This window comes from Anas acuta, chromosome 2 (assembly GCF_963932015.1).
Source record: "Anas acuta chromosome 2, bAnaAcu1.1, whole genome shotgun sequence".
In the NCBI taxonomy this organism is placed as follows: domain Eukaryota; kingdom Metazoa; phylum Chordata; class Aves; order Anseriformes; family Anatidae; genus Anas; species Anas acuta.
The window spans coordinates 84,188,438-84,208,450 of record NC_088980.1 but is presented as its reverse complement, the minus strand read 5'-3'; the positions used below and the strand labels follow the sequence as shown (position 1 = coordinate 84,208,450).

The following is a 20,013-nucleotide window of genomic DNA, read 5'->3' as shown; positions in this document are numbered from 1 at the left end:
GACCCCTTATATTATCCTTATACCTTATATTACAGTGTATTCTTACTACATAACTGGTTTAGCATTCCATGTTAAGCGGGTTTGTGCTTTGCTACCATGACACTCCAGATTACTAGAATAATGGACGGTTACTGGGTGTGTTTAAGAATGTGCTCAGTCACTTTAATGAAAAGAAAGAAAATTCTAAATTAGAGCATTTGATGGTAGTGTAACCACATATCTCATTTAAAATTCTTCAAAGAATTATGGTATTTTTTTCTTTTAAGAAAAAGGATTAAAATGATTAAAAAAAAAATAATAGTGATACAGGAAAAAAACAGAGAACATAAAAAAGAAATCTAGGAAATAACAGATGATAATATTTCTTGAAATAGAAGAAGGGAAACTGTATGTACAATAAACACATGGCCCTTTTCCCATAAGGATTACAAAAACTGAGAAAAGTCCATGAGTTTAAGAGAGATTGACAACTTGATGAGTTGAATTCTTACAAGACAAATTTGATACATGGGTTTGTGGAGAAGAATTCCCCTTGTGTAAGGAATCATTATAGAATGCTGGCACCTCTAAGAAACAAGAAAAATTTGTTTTCATTCCCAAATTTTGAAATGGAAGAACAGACCAAACCAAACATGCTTGAATTACATCCACTGTGATGCAACAATCCCAAAAATTTAATAGATGAACATTTGACAGTGTTATTGTATTGGGAAAAAAAAAAAAAAAAAAAAAGCTGATGCAATTGAATCTAAACATTTTGCAGCAACACCTCTAACCTACCAAAAGTTTTAAGGAGAACTCGAAGGGCAAGAAAGCTGGCATTTCCATGCAACAGTTCAAACCCTGTCAGACAACTCTTCTCCAAAGACAGCTCAGCCCACAGTTTACACATCTTTTTGTGCTGCTTCCCTCTCTATCTGCTGTGCTGATAGTCTCCAAGACAGGTTTTTTTTGGCAGCAACGGTCATCACCTCCCTGGGATATTTGAAGCTGAGCAGATATTTGAAGCTCTCCCACTCCCACCTATAACTTTTATTTGTTATCCTATTCAACACTTCCTTGAGAGTCTGTAACACAACACATTTTCCCCAGGCTCTGATCTGTACATTGCACCCAAACACTTTTGAGGAGGACTTGTTGGTATCTTGAGCTCTCATAATCACATAAGCTCATCATAACAGCACCAGTGTATTTATATCTTAAAAGCCAAAGGCAAAATAGTTTGACAGGACTTGTGATGGCAATAAATGTAAAATTGGATTGACAATATATGAAGAGCTACACTCCTAGTTACCTTTTTCCCTATTAGAAACTTGCCTCTTCATTCTACATGTGTAAAATTTTCATCACACTAGGATTTCACTTAAAAGACTTCAATAACCTTTAAACTTCATTATTAGAGTCTATAGATGTGTAGAAATAATTCTTAGTTGCTCTTGAGCTGTCATTCTTTAACTATACACATGTAATATACTATCACAGTTACACTAAAAACTGAAAACAGAAAAAGCTGAAACAAAGACCTTACTTTTTAATTTTCTTAATCTGTTTTCTCTAATAATGTGCATGTTTGTTGAACACTTAACAGAGGAATGGAATGGAATATAAGATTTAATTAGAAGTATTAATGTTGAAGTAACAAAAATATGTTGCTAAAAGTCACAGTATTGTATACTATCACACTCTAGACAGGTTAGACAGTTTTGGCAGACATTAAACAGTGAATATATGACCACAGATATTCTGCATGAAAGGTTTTTTGTTTGTTTGTTTGTTTGTTTTTTAAGTAAACTCCAAGCATGATGTTTCATTCATTCTCAAAACGTATCATGTTTTCAACTGTATTGAGCAAACTTGTATTTATTTAACTAAAGCATGCTAGAAACAAAATATTTTTAGGAATAGCAGGAAAAAAAAAAAAAAAGAGACAAAAAAAATAACCTACTCTCTCATTTTCCAACCTCAGTTTATATCCATACCACACCTTGCCATTTTTCCTCTTAATCAGTAATGCATGTTACTTTCTTCCCTCACTCTACACAATAACCTTTTAGATTGTTCTTATTCCCATGGAAAGAACTCGTGGCAGAAAAAGCATCCACTAGTTGCAGTGTGACTTGGGTTATTTGTCCACTGTACTAATGTATTAAAGCAATATCCACTAACATTATATGTTAAAAAACAGTACAACCAAAATAGCAAGAAAAAGTAGTTTCCATCTGTGTTTGAATTCTTGTAGCCTGTAACCCTACTTGCTCTTTAAAATTTTCTCAAAAATATCTTGATTGTTATAAAAAGATTCTATTTATTGGGCAAATGCTCAACATCAATTTTGTCCACCTACAAAAACATCCTGTAGAACTCTTAAACACAGAGGCGATGCCTTGCAATCAGACCTTACAATGATGCTTCTCAAGGGGAGACCACTGGCATAAAAAGGTCTCTGCATTAGAACAAAAGCAACTTGCTGCGGGACCTACTGTAAACTCTCAAAGTTAGAATAATGAATTACTGATAATGCCCATGAACTGTAGAAACAAACATAAAATGAAATGCATTTAGAAATGTTTTTAAGGTTCTTGAAAAATCCATGTCAATTTGTCATGAGACTATTTTGAAGTTGTACTGATAATCATATTACATATATAAATAAAAACTAGTACTCACATTTCAAGGATTCAAAACTGAGAAATAGTCTATAATCTGCAAAAACCTGTACATATACTTTACTGATTATGAAGTGATGAAAACGTGACCTGCTCTTGAAACTTGGGAAAACTGAATAATCTCAGAGCTATCTTGGAATTCTGTGGATATAGAGGGATTATCATGTCAGACTTTTCATTTCATTTTCTCTTTGTGAAAAGTGAACTAAATCACTTCAAAGCTTCAAAGGAAAAGGGAGATTCTTGTCTAGGAAAAAAATAGTTTATAGGTTTCCAGATATTGTGCTATGAAATGTCATTTGTTGACATGGAGGACTTCTTACAAAGGCTTTCACTAGATAAGCTGAAATGATTTTTTTTTATTATTTTTTTTCCTGCTGAATTTGCACATAGTTCTGGAACAGTAAATTCATTTTGTTTGTGAATGAAAAGATTACTATAACAAGTGTGAGGATTCTGGTGTGTGACAGGATACAGCTGTTATGGATCAACATGAGACTGTCAATCTGTAATAATGTCATGACTATTGTAAAGGACAGTTGTTTGTTGTTTTTTCTTACATACATATATATATTCAGTTTATGGATGTGTCAGGTTTATTAGACTTCCACAAATCAAATGGAACCAATGGAATCAGGAAAGAAAGAAAATGAGTTTGTCAACATGACATGACAAAGATCTCCAGTGTAGTACATGGAGCAATGCTGCACAGATACTCAAGTCCATGTATTGAAAGCACTGCCATACTAGTTAGCGCTGCCTCCAGGCAAACAGGGTTGTAGCATGCTATTTCTGAAGATTGCTAACTCAGCAATCAGACTTCAAGGTCTGGTAATGTCTATAGCTTCTCTCTTAAAGCTGCATGGCTCTGTTCAGCAACGACTTTTCCCCACAAACTCTTCTGAGTTGTTGTAAAAAGATGACTGAACCATACAAAGTCCAGATAGTGCTTCAATCAGAAATAACATTGTTTTTCCAAAGACTGGAGACAAACCTACATATCCCAGGGAGTACAGTCTCTGCACTGAAAAAAAAGGCATTAACTAAGAAGAGGCAATTCTTCCCTTTAGATAATTTTCTCTTTCCACCCATGCTTGGAACTCAAAGACCAAGCCTATGCTCACTGTTTTAACACTGATGCTTCCTGACAGTGCAGACTGCTCCTGTAGGGACTGGCTGCAGCTCTGCCACCCAACAGACACCGACGTTGCAACCCAGAGAACAGCATCCTTGTAGCACAAAAGCAAGGATACGTTGCACACCTTGGGAGGCAGCACAAGGACGGAGCAGGAGACTCAAGAGTGTGCAGAGCTGGGGGACTCGGGAGGGCCAGAGGATATATATGCACAAATGTGTATGTACACACAAACATACATGTATATGCATAGAAAATGCATATATAGTTGTCTGTTTGCCTTTGTACAGAGAAAATTTGTGTGGCCAAAGCTCAATTAGAGTTGAAGCTGGCCACTACTGTGGGGGAAAATAAAAAGTTTTTGCTTTTTGTTTTTAAATATGTTAACAGCAAAAGGAGGACCAGAGACAATATTGGTCTATTACTTGATGAGGATGCTCACCTCACAAACAGGGACATAGACAAAGCAGAGACATTTAATGCCTCCTTCACCTTCATCTTCAACACTGATGATGGGCTCTGGGACCCCATATGCCCTGACTTGGAGAACCATGACTGTGGAGAGAATGATAAATTCCCAGCCAACCAATGATATTCACTGCTCCATCTGGATGCATATAAGTCTATGAAGCCTGATGGGATTCATCCCAGGGTACTCAGAGAGCTGGCTGATGTCATCATGAGACCTCCTTCAATTATTTTTCAATTGTCATGAGAATCTGGAGTGGTTCCAGTTGACCAGAAGCTCACAAACGTCATTCCAATTTTAAAGAAGGCAAGAAAGAAGACCCTGGTAATTACAGGCCTGTCAGTCTCACTTTAGTGCATGGTAAAATTATGGAGAAAATCATTCTGGGAGTTATTGAAAAATCCATGAAGGACAATGTGGTCACTGGTCATAGCCAAAACAGGTTCATGAACAGAAGGTCCTGCTTAACAAATTTAAATTCCTTTCCTGAAAAGGTTACCCATCTATTTGACAAAGAGAAGCTAGTTGATGTAATCTTTTTGGATTTCAGTAAAGTTTTTGATACTGTTTCCCACTGTATACTTCTGGAAAAAATGGATATAGCATACATGTACAGCTAGATAAAAAAGTAATGCCATAGGTGAACAATTGGCTGATGGTTTGGTCTCAAAGTATTATAGCAAATGGGGCTACACCAGGCTGGTGGCCAGTCACTAGGTGGGTTCCGCAGGGCTCCAATTTATGGCCATCTCTCTTTCATGTTTTCTTAAATAACTTGGATATAGGACTAGAAGGTGTTTTGATTAAGTCTGTAGATGACACTGAACTGGGAGGAGCTGTTGACTCCCTCAAGGGCAGAGAGGCCTTGCAGAGAGATCTTGACAAATTAGAGGGCTCGGCAATGACCAACCTCATGGAGTTTAACAAGAGCATGTGCCAGATTCTATAGACGAGGGGATGAGAAGCTAGAGAGCAGCCTCTCCACACCCCCTCCCCACCTCCCCCTCCCCACCAAAAAAAAAAAAAAAAAAAAAAAAAAAAAAAAAAAAAGAGATCTGGAGGTTTTGGTTGATGGCAAGATGAGTATGACCCAACAGTGTGCCCTGGCAGCCCAAAGTGCCAGCCATATCCTGGGGTGCATCAAACACAGCACTGCTAGCTGGTTGAGGGAAGAGGTGTGGCCTCACCTCAAGTAGTGTGTGCAGCTTTGGACACCACAGTATAAAAAGGGCATAAAACTATTTGAGACTGTCCCAAGGAGACCTATGAAGAGGGAAGGATGGATGAGGAGTGGCTGATATCACTTGGTTTGTTCAGTCTAAAGAAGAGGAGACTGAGGGGAGACCTCATGGCGGCCTACAGCTTCCTTACAAGGGAGGGAGGGGGAGACAGGGGCAGGGAGTCAGGATCTGATCTCTTCTCTGGTGACCAGTAATAGGACCTGAGAAAATTGCATGAAGCTGTGATAGGGGAGGTTCAGGCTGGGGGTTAAGAAAAGGTTCTTCACGGGGGGGTGGTTAGGCACAGGAGCAGGCTCTTCAGGAGTTCAAGAAGCACTTAAACAACACTCTTGGATGTGTGGTTTAATTTTTGGATGGTCCTGTGTTGAGCTAGGAGTTGGACTCGATGATCCCTGTGGGTCCCTTCCATCTCGAATATTCTATGATTCTATAATATTTTCAAAATCTTAAAAATCTTAACAGTGGTCTAAAACTGAATGACATCCATTTGGACCTTGTTAGTCAGCCTCACTAGATCAATGAATCACACCCTCTTGCTGTTGGTCTCTTATATTCAGCAAAATACTTAATAGCATTAAATTCTAAGAATATGTCTTTGTGGTGTATTTTTTTGTTTGTTTGTTTTGCCCCACCCCACCCCCCAAACACACACCGTTCAACTTGCAGTTAGAAAAGCTCTCCAAAATGAAAGTGAAAATAATGGAAAGAATTTAAGTTCCAAATGTTGTGCTAGTTGACTTTTTTTTTTCTCCACCTTACTAACATAATTAATGAAGTACATTTCCTATTTACATTCTGCCGTCTCAGTATTTCTTTTTTAATTATATTCATTTAGTGTAACACTCTGCAGCTGTTGGAACAGTATAGATCTTACATTAGGCTGCCCCAGGCATTGCTTCTTGTTTAAGGACAAATCTTAATCCTAGAGTAAAAATTTCCTGCGGTGTTGAACTCCTGCAAAGTAATATATAACCTGTAGTCATCATAGTTACCCTCATTAGCTGAAATGGAAAATGTTAAGTCCAAGTATAAAACTGGTGGAAATCATTGCTTATTAGTAGCTATTTTGCCTCTTTCATAATCATCAAGGACACATTCTTAAAATACTCGTCTGTCATACCATAGTTGGTTACCAGTCTATTTGAACTATTATTTCTTCTGCAATGCCTCAACTCTCCTTTTTTTTTTTTTTAATACTCTTCCTTTTGTTCAATTGAAGGCTTTATGGGTATGGAAGAACAAGGACTGCAAAATAAAAATGAGCATAACGGATATTTTTTCCAATCTTCTTTTATACTGCTGATAGATTTTGTAATACAATTCACTATAATCATAAAAGTGGATGCACTTGTTAGACATCATATTTTACTGATGTACTCTAATAATTCCTGAAATGCCATTATTACTTTTCTGAAAAATAGTTTTCAAATATAATATTACAAAACAAATTATTATTTGTTATTTCAAATAAATCTGCTTCATTTTCAAGGTAAAATGTTCCATATAGAGCATAATATTTTGTAATTTATTACATCATTAGCTGATGCAAATTTGCTGGTGACAAATTCAGTGACATAAATTATTCTCTACTCTGATCTAGTACCTATTTAAGTTCTGGAGAGTCCTATCTGAGCTTCAGTGGATTTTTGGTCTCCTATATTCACAGATAGGTACCTTGCACAGCAGGATATTAGGAAAACAAGGGGGATGGGGAGCACAAAGAGGGAGAATATAGATGACTGCCGTAATTCACTCAGGACCTCTAGGGGTTTGGTCTATACAGATCTATCATCAAACTGCAGAAGCTTGGATGCTTACTTAAAACTCCAAACATTTTTAAAGCCATTTCTTCTTTCTTTTTTTTTCCTCTCATCCAGTTTTGCAAAGAAAGAGCCAATCAAAGGGTTTTCTCTACGGATCTGGGCCTCTTTACTGTTTTGCTTTTTTTCCTGGAAATTGGAGTTCACTTTAATAATCATCCCCTTCGCCATTCACTGTTAGACTTGATATGTCGGCTACTGAAACTCTATTTCTGCCTCTGATATTTCTGTCCTCCTACTTTCCTTGGTGAATGTTGTTTTTTATGTGTTCTTGTTTCCCAACGCTCATCCCTTTTTCTCTCTTTCCCTCATTGAGATGTTTTTCTGTTTTAATTTCTTCCATTCTCTATTGCTCACTGTGCACTATTGTTTTCTGCAGCATTAATGAGTCTGATGTTTCTGCCACACAACCTCACGGCAGGGCTGGGTACAGATGATTTACTTGCAGGGATGCCTTTTTTCCTTCTTAGTATAGCCCCCTCCAACCGGCACCCAACACGAGTTGATGTGATCAGCCCAGATATAAAAGAACAGGCTCTACCCTCTCTAGCTTCACAGTCTTTCAATAAGGAAAAGGTGGAACTTGCTGCTTCACCTGAGATAGATAAGAAGGAAAAAATCGCACTTTCATGGGAAGAGATGTCTATCTATACCATTTTAAATAGGTGAGGAAGTGGCATGAAGGTGCTTTGTAGTAACAGTCTGACCTAGGACAAAGGAGGTCAGCAGACGTACCTCTATCTTGTGTCACCTTACCTCTTTTCTACTCTTATTACCATTTAGGGAAAGACATACAGCTCTGAAAGGAAAAATCACAGAACTGCTCAATTTTTGCCTCTGGTGGCAGCTCCAGTGGAGAATCCTAAGGATGTCTTTCAAAATCAATAGGTATTTCCATACTATTTTAGGATACTGGCACAAAGAATGATGAACAGAAAGGATCAGAATGAACTGTATGGGTAGCATAACCAAAGAAAAGTAATTATTAGTCTTCTCGCAAAATAAACAACTGGTAGCATATGCTTTGACTATTTTCAGTCAGGCCTCATACCTGAAAACTGAAGAGTAAGCTGCACATCTGAAGAAAACAGTGGTTTTGAGTTACATTATGTATTGCATAATAAGTAAAGGTTGTTTCAGGAATTTACAAGGCTTTTCACTAAAAACAAACAAACAAAAATGAGTAATTATACCCATTTCTATTAATGCTTAGAAGCAGAAGTGATAGGATTATTTTTCTTCTTAGCTCATAATTTTTTTTTCCACATATCCTTCTAGCAACAAGATTTATAATAGAAGTGAACAAACAAGAAGTGATTTAGAGCTACTAAATATTAAAATGGATTTAAACCCCACTTACCAACTATCTGTGAGAATTTTGTTTTTGTTATTACTTGTGAAGACTAAATTAAAAAGAATAAGTTAAGACCAGATTAAAAAACTTTCTATTAAGCAAAATATTTAAAAAAAAAAATAAAAATCAAAAGAACCATTTTCAGGGTATCTAATAACCAAGCAGCAAGAGGGAAAAGCAATAATATTGTGTCTACCAGCAGAATAGAACAACCCAAACATTCCTATACTCTTCTCAGCTAAATAGGTTTATAATCTAAGATTTTATTTATTTATTTTTCTGGTTTGGGTCCACAAAATCACATTATTAAATCACATTTTAATCATCTCTGATCTGCCCAGTGATGAAGTGACTAGGCATTTAGAACAAGTTTGTATTTACTTAATGCTCCAAGATCATCTATCATTATATATCTAGGATAAAGAAACTACTACAATGCATTTCAAGACAGTTAGAGACCCAAGCAGCCTGAATATGCAATTTTAAGTGAAGGCATTTTGTAAAGAATGAAACCAATGTCTCAGTTTTCTGCCATATGATAAAACAAAGGGATTGACTGGGATTTGAATTTTTTTTGTTTAATCTGTTTTGTCCTCTTATTGGCTAAACAAAGCCATAATAAAACAGACATTATAGACTAAACTAAACCTTCACAATTAGGCATCAAATCAAACATGATTTGAGAAGGTGAACTGAAAGGAGAAATACCATTACTAATTGTAAATGCTGGACTACAAAAAAAAAATCTAAATCTCCCAAGTCTAAGCAGTGGAGGCTTTTCCTTGTCAATCCGAACACATGCAGTTTGTGGACTTCAAGCATAACTGTTCCATTTACCTCTATCTTCTAGACCAAATGATTATAAATTCTGCCCCTGCTGCACTGCATGGATCAACCTTAAAGCAAAGCCCAATTAGAAGCATAATGTAACAGTAAACTCTGGGTATTATTTAAGCTCTGTTTTATGCTGAGAGTTTAAAGATACTCAAATAAACAGCATGTCAGCTGTAAATCAAACTGTATTTTTTTTCTTAATGAAATATGTAATTTATTTACTTTCATTTAATAATGTCCTAAGCAGACTGCTAAGGCAGACTATTTTATTTTTTTTAATACTACTAAGGTGATTTTAAAATGTTCTAGCAACATGCTGCCCTTTACTGACCTGAGCAGTTGGCTGAAACTCAAGGTCTTGCTGATTGCATTGGTCAGGAGAAGAAATCAATGGAAGAACTGTCTGCTTTAGATATAATGCTCAATGTGTGCTCAAATGCACACACTGACCTCAAATCATTTCTCCCAAGCACAGAAGTACTTGAGTACAGACTTAGAGAGAAAGAGAAATGAGAATAGGTGGCAAAACAACACATCTTAGAGAGTAAGATACTGGTAAGCAGCCTTTCTACTTTCTTGTATGGTTTGTCTATACATGTATACATAAACTCATGAGTAACTCCAAGAACTGTTTTTTTGTCTTTTGTCTACATGTGAAAAGAGAAGGCCAAAGTAGGAAAATATTAAAGGGAGAGGTGCATTCTCTGTTCCAAAGTTCCAAGCTTACTGTCCTGCAGCCAGTCCTGGCCCATTGGGATGGGAGAGTAATGTTTTGCAGCAGTTGCTAACTGTTCTGGGAGATCAGGTTCATCTTCACTGAGAATAGTAAGAGTTAAAGAACACTGACAGGGCAGGTAAGAAAGGTTAAGGTAACATGGGGTCTGTCTGTTTGCCATCAGCTAATATATTCCTGGTGAGCTACATGATCTGTAGAACTGCTGGTTTATAACTCTCAGGTCATAGCACTGGTCCTTCAATTGTATCTCCTCATGAAGGTGAGCACAGTCTGCATTATGATGATCATGGTCAAAAACCTGTACACTGCATATGGCCAGCTGTACTTAACATTATCTGTAGGAGCACCAGGAAGACAGAAACAGGCTCCGTGGGCAGAAGATTAATTTGCTTTTGGAGTAAAGGAGGGAAGATCTGAGATAAACTCTCTCTGAATATGATCACCAGTTATAATCAAGAGCTGGATAGCTTACTACTCTTAATTTTAGAAGACAGCAAATTCAATAACTGCCTTCAGGTGCTTCTTTCTTCTTGCACTGAAGACAAGACTGTTTAAACTCTATATTTTTTCCAGAACTTTTAGAAAGTGGGCAAATGTCTGCAACAGTTTTCAAGTGTTTTGTCTGCTATTAAAAATTGTCAGAACAGACAAAATTCAGGTGAGTCAAATCTGAAATACTGTCAGCAAGCTGTCTAGTGAACAAACAGTATATTTGCAGACCCTCCAAGATGGTTCCCACAGTAACTCCAGTCACCAATACAATCTCTGTGTTGACGGTGTCGCTGTGTTATCCATCTATCCTTTTGGATCAGAGATCTTTGTACTCCATACACTGCAGTGTCACTGAACTTTAGTTTTTCCTTTCAGTTATACCCCCACAGTATATTCTTGTAGCTGACGTGGTCTGAATAATTCATATTTTTACCCAAGCTACCCCAACTCCTCACCACCCTAGATAATTGAGTGTTGAGTGCATCAAGAAAATGATTATACAGAAATGAAATTTCACTGACTTCTCCATGCCCTACTAAGGCTAAGCACCTTATCAGAATGATGCTCAGTAACATATCCTGAAAATAACTTCCAACTTCCAATTCAGCTGATGTGGATTGCTTCCAGACTTATGAAGCCTCCAATAGAAGGCAGAACCTGATAATAAATTTATGACTCTGGCTGAATCAGAAGGAATTGTGAGGCTGAGACAGGCCATCAACCTAAATTTGTCTTGTATGTGGTATCTGAGGTTCCAGAAACTGAAATTTCAGCGTGGTACGCAGGACCTTGCCTAAGCCACTTTTCCCTTCCCACATTGTGTTTCATGGTTCCTGTGATTGCATGTCTTCTGCCAATTAAGATTACGAACAAGTTTTCTTCTATATTGAAGATTTGGAGCTTTCCATGTCAACATCCTTTGCAGCAAGATACAGTGAATGTTGACAGCATAATCCCTAAAGGACAGCACACAGGCCTGTTCCTTTGGCCTGACTGATGGCATTAAAAACCTCTAAGCGCACTATGCCATCAAACCTCTAAGTTCATTACCCATCAAAAGCAACACTGTCTTTATTGCCTAGTCATGAAACATGAAAGCAAGATAATCAGCTGTGCTTTAAAATACTGCTGTAACCCCAGAAATGGTTTGAAATGGTCCAATATGAACTGCACAGTAGCAAGTCTAAGTGAGAAAAGAGATCGCACCTCTGAGGGAAAAACTAAAAAAACAGAAAAATGCATTCAAATTGGAGATATTCAGACACGTGCATATGCACACATGCCTAAAACAAGGCTGAATTAGAATAACTGTCAGCTAATGCTGCTGAATACATATTATGAATCATAGAATGGTATTGACTAGGAAGCTTCCATTCCAGTTGATAAAGCTTCCTATTTTTTCTTGCAGGATTACCTATGTTACTTTCTCTCTGAAAGAAGCAAATTCTTCACTTCAATCTAAGCACTGAAAACCTAATGCAGTTCCTTTGCACGGAGTCACATATGAGCAGGCAAATTGACATAAAAAGATATAATCCCCAACTTTTAGCTACCCCAGAAGACATTGACCCTTCTCTTCACATAGGGCACTCAGATGCTTCCAACCTTTTATTGGATTTGCTTGAATTGGCTCCAATTACAAAACTCATCTTGTTCTCCCACCCCATAGATAAAAAACATACATTCCTGACAACTTAATTCCAAACAGTTTTGAGGCAGAAGAATGAGTTCTAACAGAGGACGTATAGGTGCAGCTGAAGCTTTTAATAGACAAAATGTAAATAGAGACAATCTGATTAATTGGAGCAGCTTTGGTGGGGAGTGGTGGGAATTTTACTGTGCCCTTTGGCATAGAACATTCAGTTAAGCTGAAAACTCAGTGTGAACAATGTTTTCACTTTGACAGGAGCACCCAGGTGTGGCACAGCAATTAGCTTCAATACCATGTCTGTGTGTACAAATGCCGCCTGAACAGGGATATCTATACAACGAGTTCATTTTTCCTCTCATACCTCGTTTATACTACTAGAATTCTGTTATGTTTCATGCAGTTTGGTTTTGTTAATTAATATACTAAAATCAGCTGACCTTCAGAGAATGTAAGAAATCTCTCCAAGCTACCTCTGATGGCTTATTTGCATAGGGAAAATACACCAAGCAAAGATGCACAATTCGGCATTAGGGTCATACAAGGACTGAAATATCTAAAATAAAGTCTGTCACTTGCAGCTGACATAATGTTCTGAAGCTAGAAGGGTTTATACATGCACTTAATTTTGAAGATGAGTAATTCCATCATAACATGAAATGCATTGTGGGAGTTGAGACTGATGGTTACTTACATGTCATGAGTTATGAAAATTAATTTTGTTTTCCCTACTGGGACAAACATGGGCAAATTATAAAGTACATAATTTTATATTTTATGCTAAACAATAATTTTCATTTTAAAAGGACTGCATCTATGTTTTGAAATACATGCATTAATTGGCAAGAGGCCCTGTTACATATGAGGAATACCTATCAGTTTACAACTTCTCCCAGCTGGAAATCCTCACAAGGTATTTAACATCTATGGTACAGGAGTTATTGTATCTATATAGTCACTGATACTATATTATTTTTATGATATGTCTTGCAGACTAGCCCCTTTTCTTTGACTATAATAAGCTTCAAAAATGTTAGTTTGCCACCTAAGTAGCTTGAAAACACAACTATTTTTGCTTGTCAAGGCTGGGACTTGCAAGAGAAGGTGGGGAAATTCAGTCTGCTTATTTTCTGCCTTTGTTTTTTGAAGAACTCAACAAAAGAATACTAAAGACAAGCTACTGCTCTTGGCCAACTCAGTTTTGCTAGGTAAGCACACATGAGAGATAAAGTACAGCTCATCCCCACGCCTGCAAACACGGCTTGAATATTGAAGCACACATCTACAAACAACAGCTATGTTAATTACATGCCATTATAACAGTATTGAATTCAAAATGTATTATGAAAAAATGTAAATTCAACATATTATGAAAAATAATTTTAAAATTATAAAAACAGTAGTCTAAAACATTTCAAATTCTCTGAATGGAATTTCAGCAATGGAATTTCAACAACACGAATTGGGAGAACATGGGTTAAGAAGCAGTTAAGTCTCATAGTTCATCAGTACTCACCATTCAGCCACTTGGAGTTGTACTGGGCAGTGCGGAGAGGAGGAAGGGCCCCCAGGCTGCGATAAATGGCAGGATCCCTTCCTGGAAAATCCATGGCCGTAGCAGCATATAATTCCCCACTGGAAGTGAGAAGAGCTGTGGAGTTGTGCTGGGGACTATAAGGACAACGAGCCATGCCACTGATTTGATCATGTATCTCTGTCAAGTTACTTAACTGTAAAATAGTGAGAAAATGAGATTAAAATGACCTGAAAATTGTCATTTTGGCCAAGCTGCATCAATCTGAGCAAAATCATATCATAAACACCAATTATCATCTTTGGCATTCTACAGCACTAATGAGCTGACCTGTACATCTATCTGAAACTGTCTCATAAAGGTTTTAATGTAATGTCTGATCTTGCTTCTGCACCTTTGGTGGGTAAAATATACAAGTTAATCATTAGCCTAAAATGTCTGATATTAGAAATAACTCAAAAAATAATTATCTATACACAGATTGTTACTATAAAAAATAGATCTGATTGCCAGAAACCACTAAAGTATCCATCACAGCAATTGGTCATATAGTAAAAAAATATGACTGTTATGTAGGTGTGTTCTAGGAAAGAATCTCTTATGAAAATGAGATTTTTTTAAATTTTTTTTTAAACTGAGCTTTCTAGCTCTGTAGAAATATTCTCTGATTCAACAGCCCTAATACTTTCATTTACATAGCAAAGTGCGATGCTAATATGTTATTTGAAAATAAAGGCAGAAAAGTTTTAAACATAATAAATGTGACAAGGAGTTTTTTGGTGATAGTTGTTCTTTGTATTTAAACAACTCTCCCTTCTTAAATAAATAGTTCACTTAGTCCAAACAGTAACACTTTGTTTTTTATTATATGACTATTTTTGATCCTTTGACACGCATAAATTGCAACTAGGGTTTTGTTTGTTTGTTTGTTTTCCAGAAATGTAATTATTTTTCAGCAAAGATTTCTCACTCTCACCAGTCAAAAATCAGTAGCACAGGTACTCATCTTCTCTATAACTACACATGAACAGTAGGCAGCCAAACTAACATTTTACATATCAGCTCTCCAACCCACATGCAAATGGTCTGGACACAACCACAGCATACTTTGCCTATTAATCAGCTGTCTTAGAGCTTGAGCTCAGACTTGAGCTCATCAGACACAATCTTTAAGTCATACCGTCCGATTGGTGCAAATAGGAGTGAATGCATTGGTTCCACAGGTAAAGAGATGGTTGCCTCCAACAAGAAGCACTCGAATATAGTTCTGGCATTCCTCCTGCAATACAGAAAAGAAAGAATTTATTCAAAGCTTATGAACACCCAATGTGTTAGCAATACTGATACTCATAAACACTTCCTAAAATAAAAACACAGGCATCCATCTTTGTGAAAAGATCTTAATATCAGAAGAAAAAAGATCTTAAGTATCAAAGACTACTTCTGACTGTGCACTTCAAAAGTTTAGCTAAACTATTAATGCACTGCCATTTCAACAAATCAGATGCTGTTTTTGAAGACAGATCACAAAAGGGAGGAAGTCAGGATTAATAACAGCTTGCCAATAAGAAGAGTATGTTCAAACTAGTATAAATAAAATTATTGAGATGTCCAGACATGGATTTGTCCCTACTAGTTCCATAATTTATGTTTTGTTTGTTTGTTTGTTGGTTTTAATTATTACAAGCATCTAAATTTCTGTCAATTTGAAGTTTCTCATGAAAACCTCAAAAATTTCATTATCTCACTACACATGCACTGACCCCCGAGGAATAATTTGATTTTTTTTTTTTTAACCCTGTTAGAATGTGTATGTGCTTTATGATTTATTTCACTCATTTCAGAAGCTAGGAACCAACAGCAATGTCTAGCATTTATTCAGACAGAGAGCTTTTTTCTGCAATACTAAAGATCTCCCAGAAATGTATATTGGATAGACTCAAACATTCATCCTGCAGAAATGAAGGAAGAATCAAATAAAATGAAGAAAATCAACCATATGCTTGGAGGGAAAAAATAAAAATACTAATAAAAAAAAAATCCAGGATCTTTCCATTTGAGTACTTGGATAAAATGCTTTTCCAGCATTCATTAACATGTAAAGCATTAAAAAACCCTTGTGAAAATATACCTATGAAGTTCGAACATTTTAAGGGAAATCATGCAAGTACATCCATGTAATGGTAACAGTGCAGAAGTCCCATTATCCGGTCCTATGGTTTTATTAAGTATATTGCTTGTTTATCTTGCAAATAGACTCTCATGTTGAAAGACAAATATAATTATGAATAAATTCATCAGGCACAAAATAAAGCAAGATGAAGCAAGATGGACAAAACATATTTAAGATTTCTGAATAATATTAATAAAACCAAACCAAAACATAAAACATCAAAAAACATTCAAAACTGAGCAACATCTTCAAAAAATGCACATACAAAAGAAACTGCATTAGTCTCTCATGAAAACTTTTAGAACTTTCTCTTTGAGCCTTAAGTGTAATTGTCAAACATTTTAAAACTAAGAGTTGATTCCTGCTGGGTAAAAATATCTTGAATTTACCAAGAGTGTCATCTTAAAACTCTTTCAAACAAACAGAAGTTAAAATGCAACCATATAATAGAGTCTGGCAGTGCAACAAGCCTTTTAAAGCGCAATTATTTCACTTCTGCTTCTGGGCAGCTTTCTTAATGCATGTTGTTCTAACTACACACATATGAAAAAAAAAAAAAGATGTTAGTTATTTTTTTTATTATTTGTTTTGTTTGTGTTTTGTTTTGTTTTGTTTTTTCATTTGTTTGGTTTGGTTTTTGAAAGAGAGAGAATGAAGGATGTTCAAGGAATTTCATATAAATTAACACAGTACTTTATTCTTTGGGCTGTTTCCATCTCGCCCTTTGCTGCAATCTATGGAATGTAAGTGTAGGAAAAATAAGTGGGTTCTGACATTACAGCCCATCCAACCTCTTCTCTTCATATCTCAGAGCTCCCTGAAATAGTGCCATTGCTAAATTATTTGCGTGTTGATCACCCACTCTTTTTGTTCAAAAATAATGTAATTTTTTAAAACTCTGACATTCCTGAGATTCACGACATACTTCTCTTTTATGTTTCCAAGCCTGGTGCCAACTTCACAAGCATCCACAGTGCAACAGGGCAAATAAGACATCTCAGAGAAAACTTTTGTTGGGTACACAGTACAACAAAATCAGAGCTGAAAAAGTGGCTTATACAATTGGTTATTTTATTCACACAACAAATCCAAAATAATACAAAACAAAATACTAGTCCTGAATAAAACAATCACCACCCAAAAACATTGAAAAATTATTAAATTAAATTTAGTCAATTAAAATGTTTAGAATCACTTTTTTTCAAATCTGAAAAAAAAAAAAAAAAAGAGGTGTGTGTTACAGAAGCAGCATTTGTGACTTTAAAATCAAAGGTGTTCCCCTCCCATTTTGGAGAATGGTGGTAGCTTTGGTGGCCATCTTTTATGTAGACTTATTCTACATTTCTGTAGACTTATTCTACATTTCATCTTTACTTCTTTGCCCGTGTTTTCTTACTGTCCCATAAAAATACCTTTTAAAGAAAAAGAAATTAATTGAGTAAGTACTGTCTATTTTTATATCAGTATACCTTAAAGAAAACAGAGCTATTTGAAACAATTTAGCAGCAAAGCAGGCTAGATTACTACTTAATTTTAACACCTACTTGACAGTTTAAGGACAATCTGGCTACAGTTACTTAGCCATTTGCAGCAACATTTGTTGTATAGGCTAATATTTTAAATACATCCGTGCTTATATTTTTAATACTTATATAGAAAATTCATATGCTAATATGTGCAACCATTACAATCTTAAACAAACAAGGGGTAAGATGCTTGACTACATTTTTTTTTAATCTCTTACTTTATTTTACTTTTTCCCTTGTGTATTTGTATTTTTTCTTTTATAACAGTTCTTACCACAAGTTTCAGTTGAAATGGCCAAATTTATTCTCTTAATCATGTGTGCCATTTTAGACTTCTAAAGGCTAACACATGCTGGCCACAAGGACATCATTTTGTTTGGCTCACTCTTGAAGCCACTAGTTATTTTAAGCAACTGCTTACACTGGTAGATAAACGTATGAAGTCTCAGTAACAAACATCAGCCTTCAAAAGTCAAGTGCGCATTACACTGTCAGATGTGACAGATGTCCCTGTATATTTTTCTCTCCAGCTCTTTTCCCTCATTGGCTTCTAAAGTATAAACCTCAGAACAACAACTACTGCTAACAGCTAGGGGCAAAAATTCCGTGCAGCTTCTTTCTCAATAACAACACCAAAGTTGCATTTAACTGACCATTATCTCGAAACAGCTAGAGCTGCTTCACAGTTCAAAGCTGGCTTGTGATTTCAGGGCACTCCATCAGCAAACTGACTTAGAGGTTTTCTGCCTGGACTCACTGCCCCCACACTGGTCTGTGGTCAGAAAAGCTTTAAGAGAAACCAGGATCTGAGTGAGTAACTTACCCACAGCCATCCTTGTAATCCTCACCATTCCTTTGCCACTGTCTGGACTTGCCTTGTGTATTTTGTCTCCAGTCTTTCCTGTCCCCTCCCTACAGTCACACATGTATCTGGCCTAAAATCTGAAGTCGCCCTGAGAAGTTTTACAAAAATGAAATCCCCAGCAGCTCCCCAGTTTAAGCTGGATCTACGTATGCGACAGCAAACAAGGAAGCAACCTTTCTGGTAACAGCAACTGGAATCTTCCAGGGGGAGTTCCTCTGAAAAAATACAATTCACTGTACCACTGAAGTGAATTCTTCCAGGTCTGCTAATTTCCATTTTTTTCAAGTGAAGGTTGCTGTGGTTTCACTAGGAAAAGGAGCATGCCACGGAGCAGGTGCTTTCCTCATCTGCATGCGTAAGTTCTCCCAGTTTAAAGAGTATGGCTCTTAAAAATAACCTGTGTCATGAACTTCTTTTAGTCTTGGGCATAAGTCAGCAAAAGACATATATCATCAGGTTATCCTTTCTCTGGCCTTAAACTTAATCTTTGATTTTAACCTCAAGCACATCAGTGAAAGCAAGAGGCATGAAAAGTACAAAGACAAAGACAGTTGTTGTTCCATCTGGGCTGGTTGCTCAGTCAGAATTATTTCTTCACTGGATTACATTCAGATGTAATGAAATCCAAGAATTGTGCTTCTCTTCTAGATCGTGAATGAAGAAAAAGGCTACAGATCCAAAATACACTAAATCTGTATCCAAATAGTAACAATACTAAGAAGCAATCACAGCATCATAGAACAGTTTGGATTAGAAGTGACCTTAGATGAGAACATCAAGTCCAACACCCCTGCCAGGAAAAGGAACACCTTATATTAAATCAAACCACCCAAAGCCCCATCCAACCTGGCTTTGAACATTTCCAATGATGGGGCATCAACAGCCTCTTTGAGCAACTCATTGCAGTGCCTCACCACCCTTGTGGTTAAAAGCAAATAACAACAAAAAACTGCAATGAAAACCCTTTCTAATAATAATCTATAATCCATATCTAGCCTCTTCTTTGAGATCATTATTCTTTGTCCTATCATTACAGGCCTTGGTGAAAAGTTTTTCTTCAGCTTTCCTATAAGCACCCCTTAAGTACTGAAATCTTAGAGGTCTTTATTAGAATATAATACATACTATTGTACATTGACAGCATAACTTTCAATCACTTCTACAAAATAGTGTGATGAGCATGAATGAAAACATGTATGCATGTACTACACTAGCCATTCTTGAACACATTTCACAAACGTTGAGTATTTTTCTGAGCAAAATTATTTAATAGCAACATATGCTTCTGCACTGTTGAAAGGAATATGGATATTAAACCACAAAGAGTACTGTAAACATAATAGTCAAAGTATACCACTATAGCCTCAAATTTACCATCATTTTCATCCATCATGTTAGATTACCGTCACTGCACTGTGATTTTCAGATGAGCTGAATGTTATTCTCACAGTTTTAAATTTCAAAAATAACTGTAAAACAGAGGCATAAACTTTTAGTTATACACTGCATTCCTACCGTGA

General features: G+C 36.4%; 1 protein-coding gene across 6 annotated transcripts in view; it reads right to left on the bottom strand.

Annotated features, from left to right (window-relative positions):
* The window catches only part of SEMA5A (semaphorin 5A), a 329,026-nt gene that overhangs the window by 125,685 nt on the left and 183,328 nt on the right, over positions 1-20,013 (bottom strand). For all 6 annotated transcript variants that reach the window (XM_068671017.1, XM_068671016.1, XM_068671020.1 and 3 more), the window contains 2 exons: positions 15,110-15,208; positions 13,912-14,125 (listed from right to left, as the gene is read on the bottom strand). In XM_068671017.1, the coding sequence (XP_068527118.1) occupies positions 13,912-14,125; positions 15,110-15,208 (313 nt within the window). The remainder of the gene's footprint in view (positions 1-13,911; positions 14,126-15,109; positions 15,209-20,013) is intronic.